General features: G+C 40.8%; 2 protein-coding genes across 2 annotated transcripts; one reads left to right on the top strand and one right to left on the bottom strand.

Moving 5' to 3' along the window:
- Nucleotides 1-383: 383 nt before the first annotated feature.
- Nucleotides 384-6,880, bottom strand: LOC110050704 (uncharacterized). The gene is made up of 13 exons (XM_089275492.1): nucleotides 6,594-6,880; nucleotides 5,733-5,788; nucleotides 5,541-5,643; nucleotides 5,238-5,300; nucleotides 5,053-5,139; nucleotides 4,673-4,738; nucleotides 3,975-4,035; nucleotides 3,186-3,283; nucleotides 2,967-3,057; nucleotides 2,582-2,618; nucleotides 2,191-2,315; nucleotides 1,878-1,932; nucleotides 384-1,366 (listed from the first exon to the last, which is right to left on the bottom strand). The coding sequence occupies exons 1-13, from the start codon at nucleotides 6,802-6,804 to the stop codon at nucleotides 1,307-1,309; spliced, it is 1,113 nt and encodes a 370-aa protein (XP_089131618.1). The 5' UTR covers nucleotides 6,805-6,880; the 3' UTR covers nucleotides 384-1,306.
- Nucleotides 6,881-6,890: 10 nt separating this feature from the next.
- On the top strand, nucleotides 6,891-11,026 carry LOC110050705 (KIF-binding protein-like). Its single transcript, XM_089275490.1, has 5 exons — nucleotides 6,891-7,568; nucleotides 8,338-8,603; nucleotides 8,941-9,174; nucleotides 9,589-9,728; nucleotides 10,086-11,026. Exons 1-5 carry the CDS (start codon nucleotides 7,039-7,041, stop codon nucleotides 10,773-10,775), a joined length of 1,860 nt encoding a protein of 619 aa, XP_089131616.1. The 5' UTR covers nucleotides 6,891-7,038; the 3' UTR covers nucleotides 10,776-11,026.
- Nucleotides 11,027-16,721: the final 5,695 nt, after the last annotated feature.

A 16,721-nucleotide genomic window follows, 5' to 3' on the forward strand; every position in this document is an offset into this window, starting at 1 on the left:
TGTAGCAATGAAACCGCAATAGAAGAAACGATCGTTAAAATAAAAACACAAAATAAAACAATATTGAACTGTATTTCGATTCAAGAATTTAGTGCTTTACTTGACGGCGTTCGAGCCCAAGCATTTTTTCCTACAATAAAGGAACAATATCCTCTTTAAGTCAATCTCTACATTGAAAAGCAGCCTATTTTATGTATTCCTTTTACTCCGAAAAGTAAACAAAATAAATTCAGTCGTCATTATATTAGCATATTTTATTCGTTCCTTGCTATTTCAGCGCGATGCATTGCCAAGCTTTGCTAATCAAGCAGAAAATCTCAAAAAGGCAACAAGTTTATACTGTTTCGATGGGTAAAGAACTTAAACAATGATCTTCTGACCGATTCATAAATGAGTCGTGGCTTTATTTAATAGTCCTCAAGGAATACAGCAGGATGGTTTTCAGCGTATCATTATCTAGAGCTGTTTGTTTTTACCAGTCAATGTGAATCAACGATAAACGTAATGACGATCTTTTTCTCAAACTAAGAGTTGCAAAATTAAGAAATTTCTACAAAACTACATGTAAGTATTGAAACGTTGAAAAGCCGGAGAGACAGACAAACAGACAGATAGTCAGTTTCTAGCCAGTCACCAGTGCAGTCATTCACTCCGTCAAACGAACAGAGGTGTGGACAGTCAGACACTCTGATACATTATTGTCTGTAAAAACCAGTAGCGCCTACGCAAGGTCATTATCGAAACAGTTTGTCAAAGTACCTCAGTATGCTTTTTAATAATTCAAGAGTTAGAAGATTCGAACACTGTCGATTCCTTTAACCGACAAAATGTTTCTCGATGAACAACAAGTTACATGTCCCAAAATTATTTTTCCGTACTCATCATCATTCCCCTACAACCCCGGGGAAAACAAGGAGGAAGGTGTATTGTTTTGAATTTTTCACGAGTAACCCATTCACATCAAATCTGTGTCATGTAAAAATGGTTTGAATGATAGCCTTAGATAGTATCAGATCCTTGGTCATTCGTCACTTTACAAACGAGAAGAAAACTGGGACTAGTGTCATCTCGCAGTTGCTCATGGGACCGGTAGGGACAAGTCAATATTGTCCCCATGCAGTAATGATTCCACAAGCGACTGCGAGATGATGCTCTCCCTAGATTTCTTCTCTAGTGGCGAATTCAGTTCTAATTTTATTTTATTAAATTTGTTACCTTGTTTAATTACATTGTTCCGCCTAATATTAAATTCAAAAATCCTAAGTTGCAGATATTACTCAAATAGTGTAATATGCCTTTGTCATTGTTACGTGTGTGGATCAACCATAATCTTACAGCCTTCCCCTGACTTGAGTAACTTGAAGGCCTGTAAAATAACAGTAATAGTAAATGAAAATAATTATGACACAGCCTCCCCATCAGCCTCTCCGTTGCAGGCCTTCTCCCATTTTTTTGGCATTTGGTAAGTACGACAGTCAAGTCAGTCCTTCCACTAGTCCGTCAACCTATTAATTCTTCCGTCCGACGTCCGTTCCCAGATCCGTCCGTCTGTCCGTCCGTCCGTCCATCAGTCAGTCAGTCAGTCAGTCAGTCAGTCAGTCAGTCAATGCATCCGTCTGTCCCCCTGTCTGTCCGTCCGTCCGTCCGTTCGTCAGTCAGCCAGTCAGTCAGTCAGTCAGTCAGTCAGTCGTTCGGTCAGTCGACAGTTAATATTAAATAAAAACTACAATGGGTATTAAAACTGAAGTATAACACCACCCTAGCGTTAACTACAAATGCGGCATACTTTGCGTTGGCTTTAAAATCACATGAAGTCACACCAAGCTGGCCTAGCAGAGATTTGCACCTAAAAACTCGATAAAGGGCGTTTAGTTCACCTGTTCAAATTGGCTCATTGGAATTTCATGAGTGATCACAGGAGTAACATCAACTCTGCAAGGAAATAAGATTTCGTCACCACAAGTACCGTTCTGATACCACTGTACTCACAGCAACTGTGACTAGTAATCATTCCTTCGGCTCATAACGCCATAACGTCAGTGCACGCTGCAAAATGGTCACTTTCCATTAGTGAATGATGTTTGTCAACATCTCCCTATTATTTTAGTGTTTATCGCATAATGGAACATCTCGGTCACGCGGCCTACAACTCCGTTCTTTACACATCGAAAACTTTGAAAAGATACCTACTTGTTGTTAAATAATAACTCCTCTGACTTTTCCCAAGTGCTGTAAATCTTTCTGCCATGAATGGTCTTTATTGTTAAAGACCTGAACAAAATATCTTGAAGAAAGTTCTCTACATGAAGGGGTTGCTGAAAAGCAAATGAAAAATTACAATGAACATCTGGATTATAGGTTCATTACAAGCTTTGGTTTATGTGTGTATTTGTTTAATAGTGTGACTGTCGTCCAAATTTAGTGTATTCTTCTGAGTCCTTAGAACATATTAATAGCACTAGTCCCTTCGCATGAGGGATTGGTCACCTGGCTCATAAAACGGCACTTTTCCCAGATCACCGCTCTAGGTCAAACGCTCACCGTCAAAGACACAAGAGTAAAGAAAACGTTTTCTGAGTACCTTAAGAAGTCCTACCAGGACGACCTTTCCCCCTTTTCTGCAAAGAAACGTACAATGTGCAATGTTTTCAACAAACCTTATGTTATCTTCAGAGCTGCACACTGACTGACTCAGAGTCAAAACCAGTTGAATTGTGCAATGTTAAGTGACCAATAACTGATAGAGCTGGCTAGCGCAAGACTTTCTTTTTTTACTACAACCTCTCAGGGGCTGTGTAATGAAAGGCTCTATAAAGTTAAAAATCAACTCATCGCATACTTCCCCATTCTCGAAATGTTACTAAAATGGTACAAATACTGGACAAAGCGCAACAAAACCGCATGTATGGGATCAATGGCATTGCATTTTGTTAATGGATAAAGAATACTGTTAATGTTATATTCACCTTAGTAAAGAGAAGCAGCTGTTTACCAATGGCGCCGCTCCTGAGCATTCTAAAAGACAACCAACGCCATCTCCTGACGTTTCTCTAAAAACTAACAAAATTAGAATGCATTTTCCTCTGAGTTGAACAGTACTATCAGAACTGGCAAAATAAATAGCAAATAAATAGTTATGTTATCATAAAGTTATAATCAACTGTAGGTCTAAATAATCTACAAACCAGTATCTTTAAGGTTTTCTGTCTTCCCATTGACCACTACATCTGCACCTAATTGTTTTGCTTTCTGGAGACGTTCTTCCACAATATCTATAGCAAGACTAAAGAGAGAAAACAGAACGAAGAGAAACAAAATACTTACAATCAATCTATCTTTTATGGAAGTAAACAATATCAGTAATCAATCTTAAACCTTCATGACATTGAGATGATCAAAACGTTGATAACTTGCAAACATCTCAGTGCTGCACTCTGCTTCAGTCAACTTAATGACTGCTTGACTGACTGACTGACTGACTGACTGACAAATGTTTATAACAATTATGATTTCTGGAATCAGATTTAGAACAATAAATATTAAAGCCACATTCAAAAGCCTCAAAATAGCTTGAATGAAACCCAAAGGTCATGTTAACACTTAGTCTGATGCACACTGCAAAAGCTGTAAGTACCATAAATTTATTCACTACACTACCTTAACAAGCAAGTTCATAAAGCCCCGGCCAAACGATCGCAACATGTCAACGCAACACATTGCAACATTGTTGGGCGCAACACGTTGCGTGTGTTTGGCCACTGTGTTGCGATGTGTTGCGACATGTTGGGTGTTGTTGGCTCAAATTTGACCATTTTCAAACTTGAGCCAACAACACTTAACATGTCACAACACATCGCAACATGGTGGCCAAACGCATGCAACATGTTGTGCCCAACAGTGTTGCAATATGTTGCGTTGACATGTTGCAATCATTTGGCGGGGGCTTAATGTTTATGGTACCTATAGTAACTTACATTTTGACAGCTCCCAAGCACTTTGCAATCCCCACCGCCATTAATCCAATTGGACCACACCCTGTAATCCGGCGATAAATTAGGTTTGCAATGAGGGCTACATAGTCAACACAATCTAGATCTACAGTAAAGATATTACAGAGGACACTGTTTTTGTTTTAACGACGTACATAAAGGAAAGTAATGCATTCAGAGGACTATATATACCTGACAAAAATATTTTTCCCATATCATTTGTACAGACATAGGACATCATCATTGTTTTGATTCCCCAACTGAACACAATATTACTCTGCTCCATGCCCCATCTCTTACTACTGTATTGCATTGCTGAAATCCACATTTTTCCACTCTAAACATAGGCAAGTGATACACGCAATGGACAATGCAGCTTAAAAATCTTCATTCATGAACATTATATATTCTGTATGAAGTGTTAAGTGATATATCAAGAAAGAGAGACAGTGTTTCATCGGGATATCCAAACACCAAGAAGAGAGTTGAAAATACGATGCACAGCAGCGTATTTTTTACTACATTTGAAGTGTTTAGATAGCTGATGACACACAGCCTTGAGTAAAATTGTCAAAATCTATGCTAATTAAGACCAGGTAACCAAACCTCCATCATGGTTGTGACTTTCTTTGCTTAACTTGTTGAATTATTAATTAGTTTAAGAGTTACATTGTAATATTAACCTTGCACTAGAATGGTGTCACCACCTGGGTTTATTTCTTCTACTGCTTGATGAGCAACACCAAAAGCTAGAGAAAGTGAAAACAAAAACTTTTGTTACCAGTACACAACAAACATAGATATTAATATACATAGATTTTTTCATTTTGTACAAAAACATCCCAAATAATTCTAAAAACATTTCTTACCCTTTCTTGTCGCCCACCCCCACCACCCTGTGAGGAAAACCATTCCTTGTTCCCATTTTGTCCAGGTTCTTACCCTCAGCAGTCTGACTACCCTCCCAACCCCTCATTTATAGGACAAGTGAGATCATTATCTAGCTAATCTGATATTATAACAATAAATCTGAAGCTCATGATTTGCATGTAAAGTCTCTTACGTTCCAGTAAGCAGGCCCTGTCGACATCAAGGTTTGTCTTCAGTTTATAACAATAGCGAGCTGGAATAATGGTATACTGGGCAAACCCTGCAGAAAAGACATCCAATAAATTGCTCTCAATAATTATTCTTATTACCAATTCACATTACTATATTGACCATGAACCTGTAAGTAACATTTTTTACCTCCATAAATTGTTCCTCTTCCATGGCCAAACTGATTCAAGTTTTGGCAAATGTGGCGTAAATCTGGCAAGCCACAAAAAAAAAATAATAATGATTAATTGGTCACACAGTACCCACCAATTCAGGCCATTGCACCTGCTAAGTATTCCATTAACATCACTGGTACAGTTGCTAATGAAATGTAACCAGCAACTCTGAATAACAAAACATAACACCATGTCTATAAAGTTAAAACCTTGCAGGGTTTGCGAAGTTCACTATTAATATTAATTTAATGACATCATCATCTTATTGCTCTCTTACCATGCAAACACTGATAGCATTTTCCACAGTAGAAGTGATTTTCACAACAGACTCGTTGACCAACTGAAAATTCATCTCCACAACCTGGGCCGACCTGCACGACCTAATGATATGATCTATTAATCTGCTGGTCAAAATTTAATCAAAGAGTAATTTAGCAATAAAAGTATAATATTACAAAATTAGTGTTACCTCTCCCACACACTCATGACCAGGAATGAAAGGTAAGGTTGCTATTGTCCTTGCAGCTATAGAAAAAAAGTAAAAAAGTGAGTACATTACAGAAGGACCTGAAGATTGGTATCATCTTACCTCATCATATGAAGAGTGCAATTGTAAAAAATGAAACTGTTCCCATATTGGTGTCCAGCTAGAATAAGCTAACTTCCTTGTTTCTTTCTTTTTTGACTTGGATTTTTTCATCCTTGGAGCTTTTCATCTCTACATAGATCTGCAGCAGAACATCTCTCTACTGAGTTGTCTTTTTTGATCCTTTTTGGCAGAAATGTAGCAGGTCTCGCAAGCTGCTATTATTTTATTATTGCAGCAGCTGTTATTGTTTCAGGGCTTTGTTTCTGTTTTTTGTTCTATTGTTCCCTTAAAGCATAGTTACTAACTATGCTTAAAGGATATGGAGCGACTCATGTGAGACATTATAAGAGCTGCTGCATGCTCATTTTGGAGCAAGTCTTCTCCACCCACCACTCCACCCCCTCCCTGCCCCAAACATGGATGGAAGGTCACCACGCAGTATCGTAACACCTCGTGATAGACTGTGCATTCAGGTTCATTCACAGCATGCATGCCATGTACGGACTGTTGTCATGTATAGCTACAATACTATCGAAACATTCAATGTATACTGTACTTAGGCATGGGGATTTGCATAACCGTTACATGAGTCACACCAAGACAGACGCAGCCTAAAACACCTATCAGCCGCTAAAAACTGTAGTATGGGTACCAGCTGATGAGGTAACATAACCTTACAATAATATTGGTATTATTAGCCTCACATCATGCGCGATGTCGATCGAACGTGTTGTGCCTTACCTTCATTCCATTGATAGAGAACGGTATCTGAGCCACATATAGAAACTTTAAGGACTTTCAAAAGCAAGTCTCCTGTGTTAGGTTGTGGCACAGGGATGTCTTTGTAAATATAAGACGATTTCTCCTCTTCTTTGATCAACACTTTCATGCACTCCGGCAAAGTCGACATTTTTACCGTTTTCGATGATAGCCTGGTGACTAGAATGTGCATTGAGGCGAAGCAATCGGGGTGGGGAGAGGGGAAAAAGAAGATGTGAGCAAAAATGTTTGATAAGTTAGACTCAACATTCTACGATACCACAACAATGAAATTTTTATATAAACTAAATCTCTCCTGACGTCTCGACAATTAAATAAGTTGCTTTATTTTATTGTCACAAGTAAGGAAAGTGCAATCCTCTTACCCTACCCTGGCAGATAAAACAATTGTTCGCAGGCTCTCAAAATGGCGGAGGAGTTAGAACAGATTGAAATTGGTTTCGAAGAAAGGCTAGAAGAAATCAACAACTGGCTTCGAAATGAAGGATACGAGAAATACAAAGAAGCCAGACACCTGTCAGAGGAAGAATCGCGCGAGGACCCTGAAACAGACCCATTTAAGTCGAAGTACAGCGCCAGGGTTATCTTGTCAGATTTGAAAGCTAGACTGGCGTCATTTCAAGACGATGACATTGCAAGTGAAAAAGTAAAGATCTTAACAGCTGCCCTTGATTACCAGATTGGACAAAACTACATTGAAACTGAGGAGCTAAGCACGGGTGAGGAGCACATTGAACGGTGTATTAGAGCTCTCGAGGAACATCGGTTGGATAAAAGATGTTGTTCCATTTGCTTGCATGCTTTGAACGAGCTCGGAATTTTGTGGTCTAAAAGAGGTGATTCTGAAAAAGCTTTGGGATTCCTGCAGGATGCAGAGAAGTTGTATCATACTTATACTAAGGAAGAAGAATGCGGCTCACCTTACGAAATCCATGAGTAAGTAAAGAACAATAAACAAGTTACATGTTATTGTACTAATAGCTGATAGTTAACATATTAAGTTACCATAAGTTACAGATAAGAGGATCTTTATGATCTGTAAGTGTGATGTCAAAGTCCAAACGAAATATTAAATAGTTTTCATTTTTTTTTATTTACAGTAAACAGATTTTCTTCTCCCCTCTGGACTGGATGCTAGTCCATCTAGGTTTACCCCCAACATTAAATTCCTGGGTATCCATTTATACCCCTGGGTATAGAGAGGCAAAGGGAGAGTAAAGTGTCATGCCCAATAATTGGGCATATACAACAAAATGACCCCTGCAAAGGCTTGATAGGTCACAAGCAGCCCCTCTTTTCTTTTAGTCCATCAAACGTCATACAAAAGATGACACTTGCACATGAGGGCAAGAAAACATTAACTCACCATTGCACATGCAGCCATTTTTCCTCTTGTGTGCACTTTCTTTTTTATCTTGCTCTATGGCTTAAGAGAAATCAGCGGCTGCTCTTAGTCTAAGGGCTTGAACCCCAAACTGTTCAATCTAGAGTTTCAGTACACAAGCCATTAGACTACTATCTTTGGCACTGTTCTAGAAATGCAGGCAGTGCATTTTAGACTTACTTCAGCTTTCGGGCCAAACAACAGGACACGTCCCACAACAGTCACATTTGTCTGTTAGGTATATGTAGCACATCACATTCAAAAATCAAACTGCATTGATTGAAACTGAAAAGAGAATTTTATCTTTTCTTGTCACTGTAGACTTTTCCACCCAAAAGACAACTTCCATTCAGATCATGAGAGAGAACGAGCATTCAGTGCAACCTTCACACATACACTGTATTACTTAGCACAAGTCAATGCAGCCTTGGGGCATTCTGAAACAGGAGCCATGTACTGCCATACGACTCTACGTCGTCAACTGGAGACAGAACAGTATGACCCAGTAGACTGGGCTGTCAACTGTGCCACATTGTCGCAGTACTACATTACACAAGGAAACTACATACTTGCACGACATTGCCTGGGTATGTATTTGTTTAGCTTTTGTAAGCTGTTATTCACTCATACTCTCGTGAATAAGTTTATTTTAAGGTAGGGCTTGTCCAAATGCTAGTCTGTTGACAGGCCACTCTTGGTGGATTCAAAGATCTGGTTTTCTTTTTTTATATATTTCATTGGTGTATTCATTAACATTTTGGAGGTTTTCAACCTCCTCAGTGCATAGAATGCTTTTTTTCCTCACAGTAAAGCATCTCAAATTGTACTAAAATTCAGAATCTTATACAATCAACAATACAGTAGATCTTATAATTGCTGCTTTGATTTATGCAGAATGATTATATTTATTGTTGTTTTGCACAGCATGTTCCAGTCGTGTTTTCTCTGGAGCTGAAGAAACTAATCCTGTTGAGGCTGTGTCTGAGGATGACAGCCAGGAAGAACGTGAGAGAAAGGAAAGGATTCCTCAAAGGAAGGCTGACATATCCCGCTGCTGGAGTAAATATTGTATGGATGTGTTGAGGGCATCAAGGGATAAATGTGTTCAAGAATTGACAAGCACTGAACAAAGCGATGAAGATCATGACACAGAGAAAGGTCAGAGGAGAATTTTTATGACGCTCAGGTCAATGATTTTAAGATCACAGTGTTAGTCCTGTAAAATGTCCTTGCCATATCCATATTCTACATGTTCTTACCATACACTCCACACAGCTCCCATGAGAACAATTGGGTTCTTTCTAGCCCTTTTTTTTTCATGGTCGATCTGTTCCATAACATAACATACCCCCACCCCCGTAACTTCAGATATTTAGGTATACTCCCCAGTTAATAAGAGTGACTTAGTTAGTTTCCATTAAACCATTATTGAAGTCATCATGCAAGTGACAACTAAAAATGAGACTTTAGGTTTAAGCCTACACAGCAACTTTTTATCATCACTGGTTCTTAAAATTTCATGCCAAAGGTCTCTCTCATTTCCTTGGCTGACTTCAAGCTTTACTTTTGCAGAGATTTCTGATGATGACAGTGTCAGAGGTGGAGAAGGGGATGAGGAAGGTGACAGGAAAGAGCCCCTTCGATTTGAGTCCCTGGAAGTGACATCGCTAGAACAATCAGTGTCGGACCACCTAATAAAAACATACGATGAGGTAACCTTGACCAAGTCCCACTCTGACCACTAAGCTGGAGTTGTTTCTCGGTAGACCCTAGTTCAACTCCTCGGTCATGTATGTTTAAAATAGCCAACTGGTCTGCCTCCAGCCAGTTGGAATTTTTAAGGCTAGTATGTTCATGTGAAATAATTTTTTCTTTCAGTTTAAATAGCATGTCTGAGAACAAGCTAGTTGTAGCTAAGCGCATTGACCACTATAAACAATCAATAACAATAACACACTACAGGTACACCAGAATGACCCTGAAAAGGTACAATCTATTACTAACCGATCGAATGATGGATCATTGTAACGTACATATAGTTCTGAAAAATTTCTTCTCCTCTTCAACAGGCGCGTGTGGTGTTTCTGGAGGGTCAAAAGTGGCTCAACATCTCCAAGGAATTCTATGTACTGGACGGGCACGTGTCCAATCACGTGGAAATCTTGCAGGACATGAGCCAGCTGTACAAGATGTTGGCCTTCTTCGATGAAGACTTCGAGAGGAGATGTAAGATGCACAAGCGACGGGTAGACATGCTGACTGAATTGCTAGTGGAGTTGAATCCACAGCATTATCTCCTGGTGTGCCGACAGCTGATGTTTGAAATCGCTGAAGCGTATAATGAAATGGTAGATTTGAAACTGGCCATTGTGGACGAATCGGGCGGCCATCCAAGTGTTCACGCGGTGAAGAAAATAAACACGTTGATCAACCAGAGCATCAAGTTTTTTCAGAGCTTTATTGATTCATTGAAGCACAAAGGTGCGTTGCCCGAGAAGTTTGACGAAGACACGGTGCGACCAGCTCTAGTAGCGCATTTTTATATAGCACGACTGTATTCCAAGATAATATGCGCTGATAAACAGGCCAAAGTTGAAAATCTGAAGAAGAGTTTAGATATTCACCAATATCTGGTGAAGTATTGTGATACTCACCCTGAGATGCCGGAGAAGGCATTCAAAGAAGAGCTTGGGATTTCCCGAGAAATGGCGGCACTTCTTCCTCTCAAAATGGACAAAATCATGATGTCTGAGCCATGAGATTTAACGTGTGTCGTGTACTAGAAATCTTAATTAGACCCTTCAAGTAAAATTGATGTCACTGAGTTTTCAACGTGTAAAAGCCGGTGAGATGTCAAATCCGTTGCAGGAACATCTTGTCCGGCTTAACCTTCACAGTTTGATTGCTTTGAAAACTCTATTATGCCTATTAAAAACAAAGGCAAGCGAAACATTGTACATAGGCGAGTGCGAATAAAAGTAGTATATCCTGTTATGAGCAGGCGAGTGCATAGATGTTCATGGGTCATCTTTTAAATGTCTTAGACAAATGAAAACTGTGATGGAAATGCTAGAACCTATTAAGTCGTCAGATTGATAACTCCGAGGGAGATTGTGGAACGTGCAATCCTGGTCAAAAGTCGTCGGACACTTAACCATTTTGTGAACAGATAGTCTTTGTCTCCCCACCCTGACACTATTTTGATCCATCCGATTGTTGGTCTGATGTGTGAGGGTGGGAAGCAAAGACTGTCCCGAGCCTCAACTATTCTGGCCTTGATCGACATCGGCATCCGTCCCGCCTTAAAGTACACTACCCAGCTGAAGTACTATACTTCTTCCAGTGTTTCATCGAGCCTTGCAGGCTCTTCACAGTTCGTGTTTACTTTGAGGATCATTTTTCTTTCCTTTATGTATCTTCTATCCCAGCTTAGCTGAGGTCTTCAGCAGGTCTGATAACTTCTCCTGCATCTCCGACAGTGCTTTCCATTATACCAAAGATTCCGGATATTTCGGTCGGAATTCAAATGGAGAGGTCCGTTTCGGTTTCTTCCGACCGGAAATTTCGGGATGACCTCTGGAGGTGGTCCACTTATTTCGTTCCATTTTTGACAAACCGGTTCTTTGCCCTAATTAGGGAATTCGGAAAAGGACTAAACAATGATAAGAGCCATTCCTATTGGTTGGCCTGATTTAATCGGAAAATTCGTCGGGTATTCCCACTATCTGTGACCGGTCGGTTTAACCCCTGGTAGCTGCAAGTTACCGGAGCCAAGTCGTCGGTGAAGTCAAGGTCATTCAAATGGTTCCACAGTGTCCACTCTACTGCCTTTTCCCTTTCAGGTTTCCTTTTTTGATAAAATGCTCTTCTTTCCACGGAAATCATTTCCACAGTAGTCTCCATATTCCTGCTGTCATCTGGCCCTGCTGTTTTCCGTTCTTAAGGTAATGGCTTTCGGGACCTCCCTTATTGGATTATCACAGGTAATGGAAAGGTCCGATGCTGCAGTTTCGATGAGGGTCGTGTTGTCAGCGCGTGACTTGGTTCAAATGGACCACTCAGAGTTGAGGATAAAACCAGATACTTGACCTTGTGTAGCGGCCGTTGGCGCGAGGTATGTACAGGCCCGCAAATGATTCCCGTACCCCAAATGATCCCCAAATTGTACCGCAAATGATCCCAAGACCGGAGATGATCCCCAGATTGTACCGTAAATGATCCCGGATCGGAAATGGTCGCCTCGCCATGACATTTGGAAATATGAGGATTCAGGAATTTGGACAGTGGATTCAAAATTTATGCAATCGCTTTTTCTTATTACTGTGAAACTCGGAAAACCGCGGACATTTGGATTTGATTCCAGAAGGTTAATTTGGTACTGAACCAATCACAACAAAGCTTAGGACACGAGAGAAAGCCTCAAAACCACAACCAATGGGCCACGTTCGACATATCAATATTCTAACATAGATCCGAGGCTTTCACTGGGCCACTTTCGATATATTAAAATTCAGCTTGATAATGAGGCCTAGAGGACACAAACAAAAGAAATGAATAAACTTGTCATTCAATTCCCTTTGTTTGTGTCCTCTAAACCTCACTGCCAAGTTGAATTTTAATATATCGAAAACGGTCTATTCCCAAAAGAGACTTGGATACAAAGAAAACACCACCAAACATAGAAGTTTGTCCTGAAAGCCTCGGAGCCATGTTGGAATATTGATATAGCGAACGTGGCCTATTATCGCTGGTGTTTGCGGTTTAGTTTTCTCACGCTTAATACACAATAATAATCCTTAAATATTTCCGGTATTCACAGTTTTCTGAATTTCACAGTTATAATACAATATTTTGATACAAGTTACTATATGAAACGCAAGAAAATGTGCAGTATGAACGATTTGAATGCAAATTTCACAACTTTAAAAATGATAATAAAGTGTATTATCGTTTGTCTCACGATGTAGTCACTTGAGATGTAGATCGCGACATTTCGACTGCTTACTGCTAGTCTTCTTCAGGCGATAAGGTCGACTGATTGCACGGTATCATTTATATCACCCTGAAACGGAGTGGACACATATCAGAGGCGGTTTATAATAAGATCAGACCCCGACACAAACAACCACCTAGGATCTATGGTTTGCCGAAGATCCACAAGGCCGACACACCGCTTAGGCCAATTGTGTCGTGTGTCAACACCTTTGCATACGACCTGTCTGCTTTCTTGGCTAACGTATTATCTCCTCTTGCAGGTGACTCGAACTTCACAGTGAAGAACTCAACTGACTTCGCCTCCACTATCGCCAGTGAGGAGATCCAGGACCACGAGATCATGGTGTCTTTCGACGTAGAGTCACTGTTTACCAACGTACCGATCGAGGACGCCGTACAAGCCGCGCGACAAAAAATGGAGAACGACGCAGGCCTTACACCAGTTCAAATCGCCGACCTCTTGGATTTCGTATTAAGATCTACGTACTTCCAGTACAACGGATCGATTTACGAACAACGAGACGGCGCAGCCATGGGGAACCCTGTATCCGCGGTTATTGCTAATCTCTACATGGAGATATTTGAAGAACAAGCAATAGAGTCCGCACCTTGCAAGCCTAAGATCTGGAAACGCTACGTAGATGATACTTTCACCATCCTGGATCGGGATAGAGTTGATGTCTTCCTGCAGCACCTGAACAGTCAACAACCATCAATCCGTTTCACCATGGAGATCGAGAACAACAGCAAGATCGCCTTTCTCGACACGTCAGTTTACAGAGAACCTGATGGCCGCCTTACCACCAGTGTCTACAGGAAACCAACACATACTGATCAGTACCTAGCCTATGATTCACACCACCCTCAGTCAGTAAAGCGCGGTATTGTGAAGTGTCTGTACGACCGGGCTAAACGTCTCGTGACCAAACCATCGGTAAACGCTGGAGAGAAGAAACATCTGTCATCTGTACTTGTTTCTAACGGATATCCCTCCTCTTTTGTACAGAAGATCACAAAGGCACGAACAACCCCAAGAAGAGAGCCTGTCGCGGAATTTAAATCCACCGCCGTTTTACCTTATGTCCAAGGAGTTTCGGTGTCTCTCCGCCGCTGCCTAGAACAACAAGGCATTCGCACCGTCTTTAAGTCCGACACGACACCTCGGTCACACTTAGTGCGACCAAAGGACACCGTCAACCCGGCTAAACAAGATGGTGTTGTCTACAGGATTCCCTGTGAGTGCGGCAAAATCTACATCGGGGAAACAGGGAGATCTATGCAGGAGAGGATCAAAGAACACGACAGGGATATACGACTCGCCCGTACCCAGACCTCCGCCGTTTCTGAACACACCCACGAGACCGGCCACTATCCTATCTGGAATGAGGTCAAGTTTATTGATCGAGATCCTCACTGGTACACACGTAGGGTCAAGGAAGCTATTCACATAAGACTTCACCCTAATAACATCAACAGGGATAGTGGAATTGAAATTCCTGAAGCATGGATACCCACGATCAAGAAACACAACAACAGGAGAACGGTACAACAGCGGACCACTGAGGGAACAGCTACTCGCCGGAACAATGGAACAATAGGAGGATCGAAATGCACTAATCACAGCCGACCTTTGTGATATAAATGATACCGTGCAATCAGTCGACCTTATCGCCTGAAGAAGACTAGCAGTAAGCAGTCGAAACGTCGCGATCTACATCTCAAGTGACTACATCGTGAGACAAACGATAATACACTTTATTATTGCATCTACCACGATGAATAACAACCACCTTTTCCTCGACATTTAAAAATGATATCCAACGTCACGAAATCCTATGTTTGAAATTTGTAGTTTAGCTAGATCCTTCCCTAAATGACTTTATTGGGTCCGAGCCCGAGACGTACGATAACACAGGATGTTCACGATAACCTCAAATTTGGAGACAACTGAGAATTCCCAAGTGAATTGACTACCGTTTTACTCCGGTAACTAGCACGAAGGAATCTTGTGCATTTTCGTAGGAGCCCTTGGCTATCTAGGACGCAAGTTTAAGATGTGTACAGGGAAAAGTTCTAAGCGGTTTATTAGATGACAGAGGCATCTTCGATTGCTGCTTTTATGCCTGAGGTACTTGTCTTTTCTTCACCTAGGATAATTAAGAAAATATGTATTCATCCATAGACTTTTCATGTAGTCCACGCCATTCCGAACTTTTTGCGGTGGAATCAGTTCCGGTCTCGGGATCATTTAAGATACAATTTGAGGATCATTTGCAGTTCGGGGTTCATTTGCGGGCCTGTACAGGTCAGTCACAAGCATATCAGGAAAGCCAAAGAGGTGAACTCTAAGGTAAATTTTTCGTTCTCCACGAGTCTTTCGACCGCCGAAGCACACGTATCTAGAGTGAAATTTATTGGGCTTTATGGAACTGTTGGTTTTATTGCGATTCGGGACTTTTCCTTTTGAGGAGAGAGCGATTGGTGGAGTGACGTCTGGCCAGCGATCGATAGAGTGGTCTGCCTTTCCCTTCTTTTAGAAGGAGAGACAACGATTTCGAATAACTTCATTAAACGCCGGCAGAATGGCTTCAAAATCGGCACAAGAAGACACGTACGCGACACATTTGAGGTAGGAAAACTTTGTTTCGAATTGGATAGTTATTTACACAATTTTTTTTACGATCAGTGACTTTCCCATACAATTCTCTATATACACAAGCTGTTCCACACACCACACATGCAGAGTCGAATTTTGAGTTTGGGAAGCCTGTGCTTTAATTAAAGTTTTCTCTAGACTTTGAGACCGTGACCCGTTTGATAAATACGCACTCCGCCCCCGTTAGAATGTTCGTTGCCGTTGAACCGTGGTGGCAAAAAAGAAATCCAGCCTTACTCAACTCCAGCTCAGTTATTGCTTCTTTGATTTTTAGGCAAAGGGACTTTTTTATATTTTTAGGCAAAGGGAAGAGCACAGAGGAACGGTAATTTCCTCTTCCCAACAGTTCATGCCCACATCTCGTGCGCTCCGCATTTCTCGTATCGAATAGCTTCTTTACCGAAAATCAAACTGGGTACCAAAGTGGAGTCGCCGTGAAGAGAAATGGTCGCATTTCCCCACAACAATCACTGATGACTTGCCTTCGGCTGCGTTCGGGTATATGTACTGAGTTTATTGAATGATTATTTTGCTTTTTAGTCTATAGAAGTACATAGGGTAATTTAGAGACGACGAGGGACAAAATCGTTGTAAACAATTTACATCAGGAAAGATTATTAAATGTATTGTGCTCCATATGATTTTCCCATCGTTATTATGACGTCCGAGGTCGTTACCTTATTTCTGGAAGATCTCTAAGACTTGCTAAACCTTAAAATTTTATCCTTTATTCTCCGGTGCTCGCTACTTTAGGGACTGACAAGAGGTAACTGTTACTTTCCGGAATTGAAGGGTTGCACTTGATGACAGGAAAGAACATATAACTTTCTAGAGATTTCCCTAAAGCAAAGAACGTTAGGGATGCCATAACATGAGGAATAACTACATTCCCGTTTCAATTTCATGGAATCGTGCGTAAGCGAAAACACCTCGAGTTAAAGATCAATAAGTCCTGTCAAAAAATAAAGATCGAACGTGCGAATACTTTATTCCTCCTCTAAGTTAGCGTAATTCTTGTTTGCTTAAGGAAACAAACTCTAATTAATTTGCAGTT

Source organism: Orbicella faveolata, unplaced genomic scaffold (genome assembly GCF_042242905.1).
Source record: "Orbicella faveolata isolate gen_17 unplaced genomic scaffold, um_ofav_v1 contig_36, whole genome shotgun sequence".
Taxonomy (NCBI): domain Eukaryota; kingdom Metazoa; phylum Cnidaria; class Anthozoa; order Scleractinia; family Merulinidae; genus Orbicella; species Orbicella faveolata.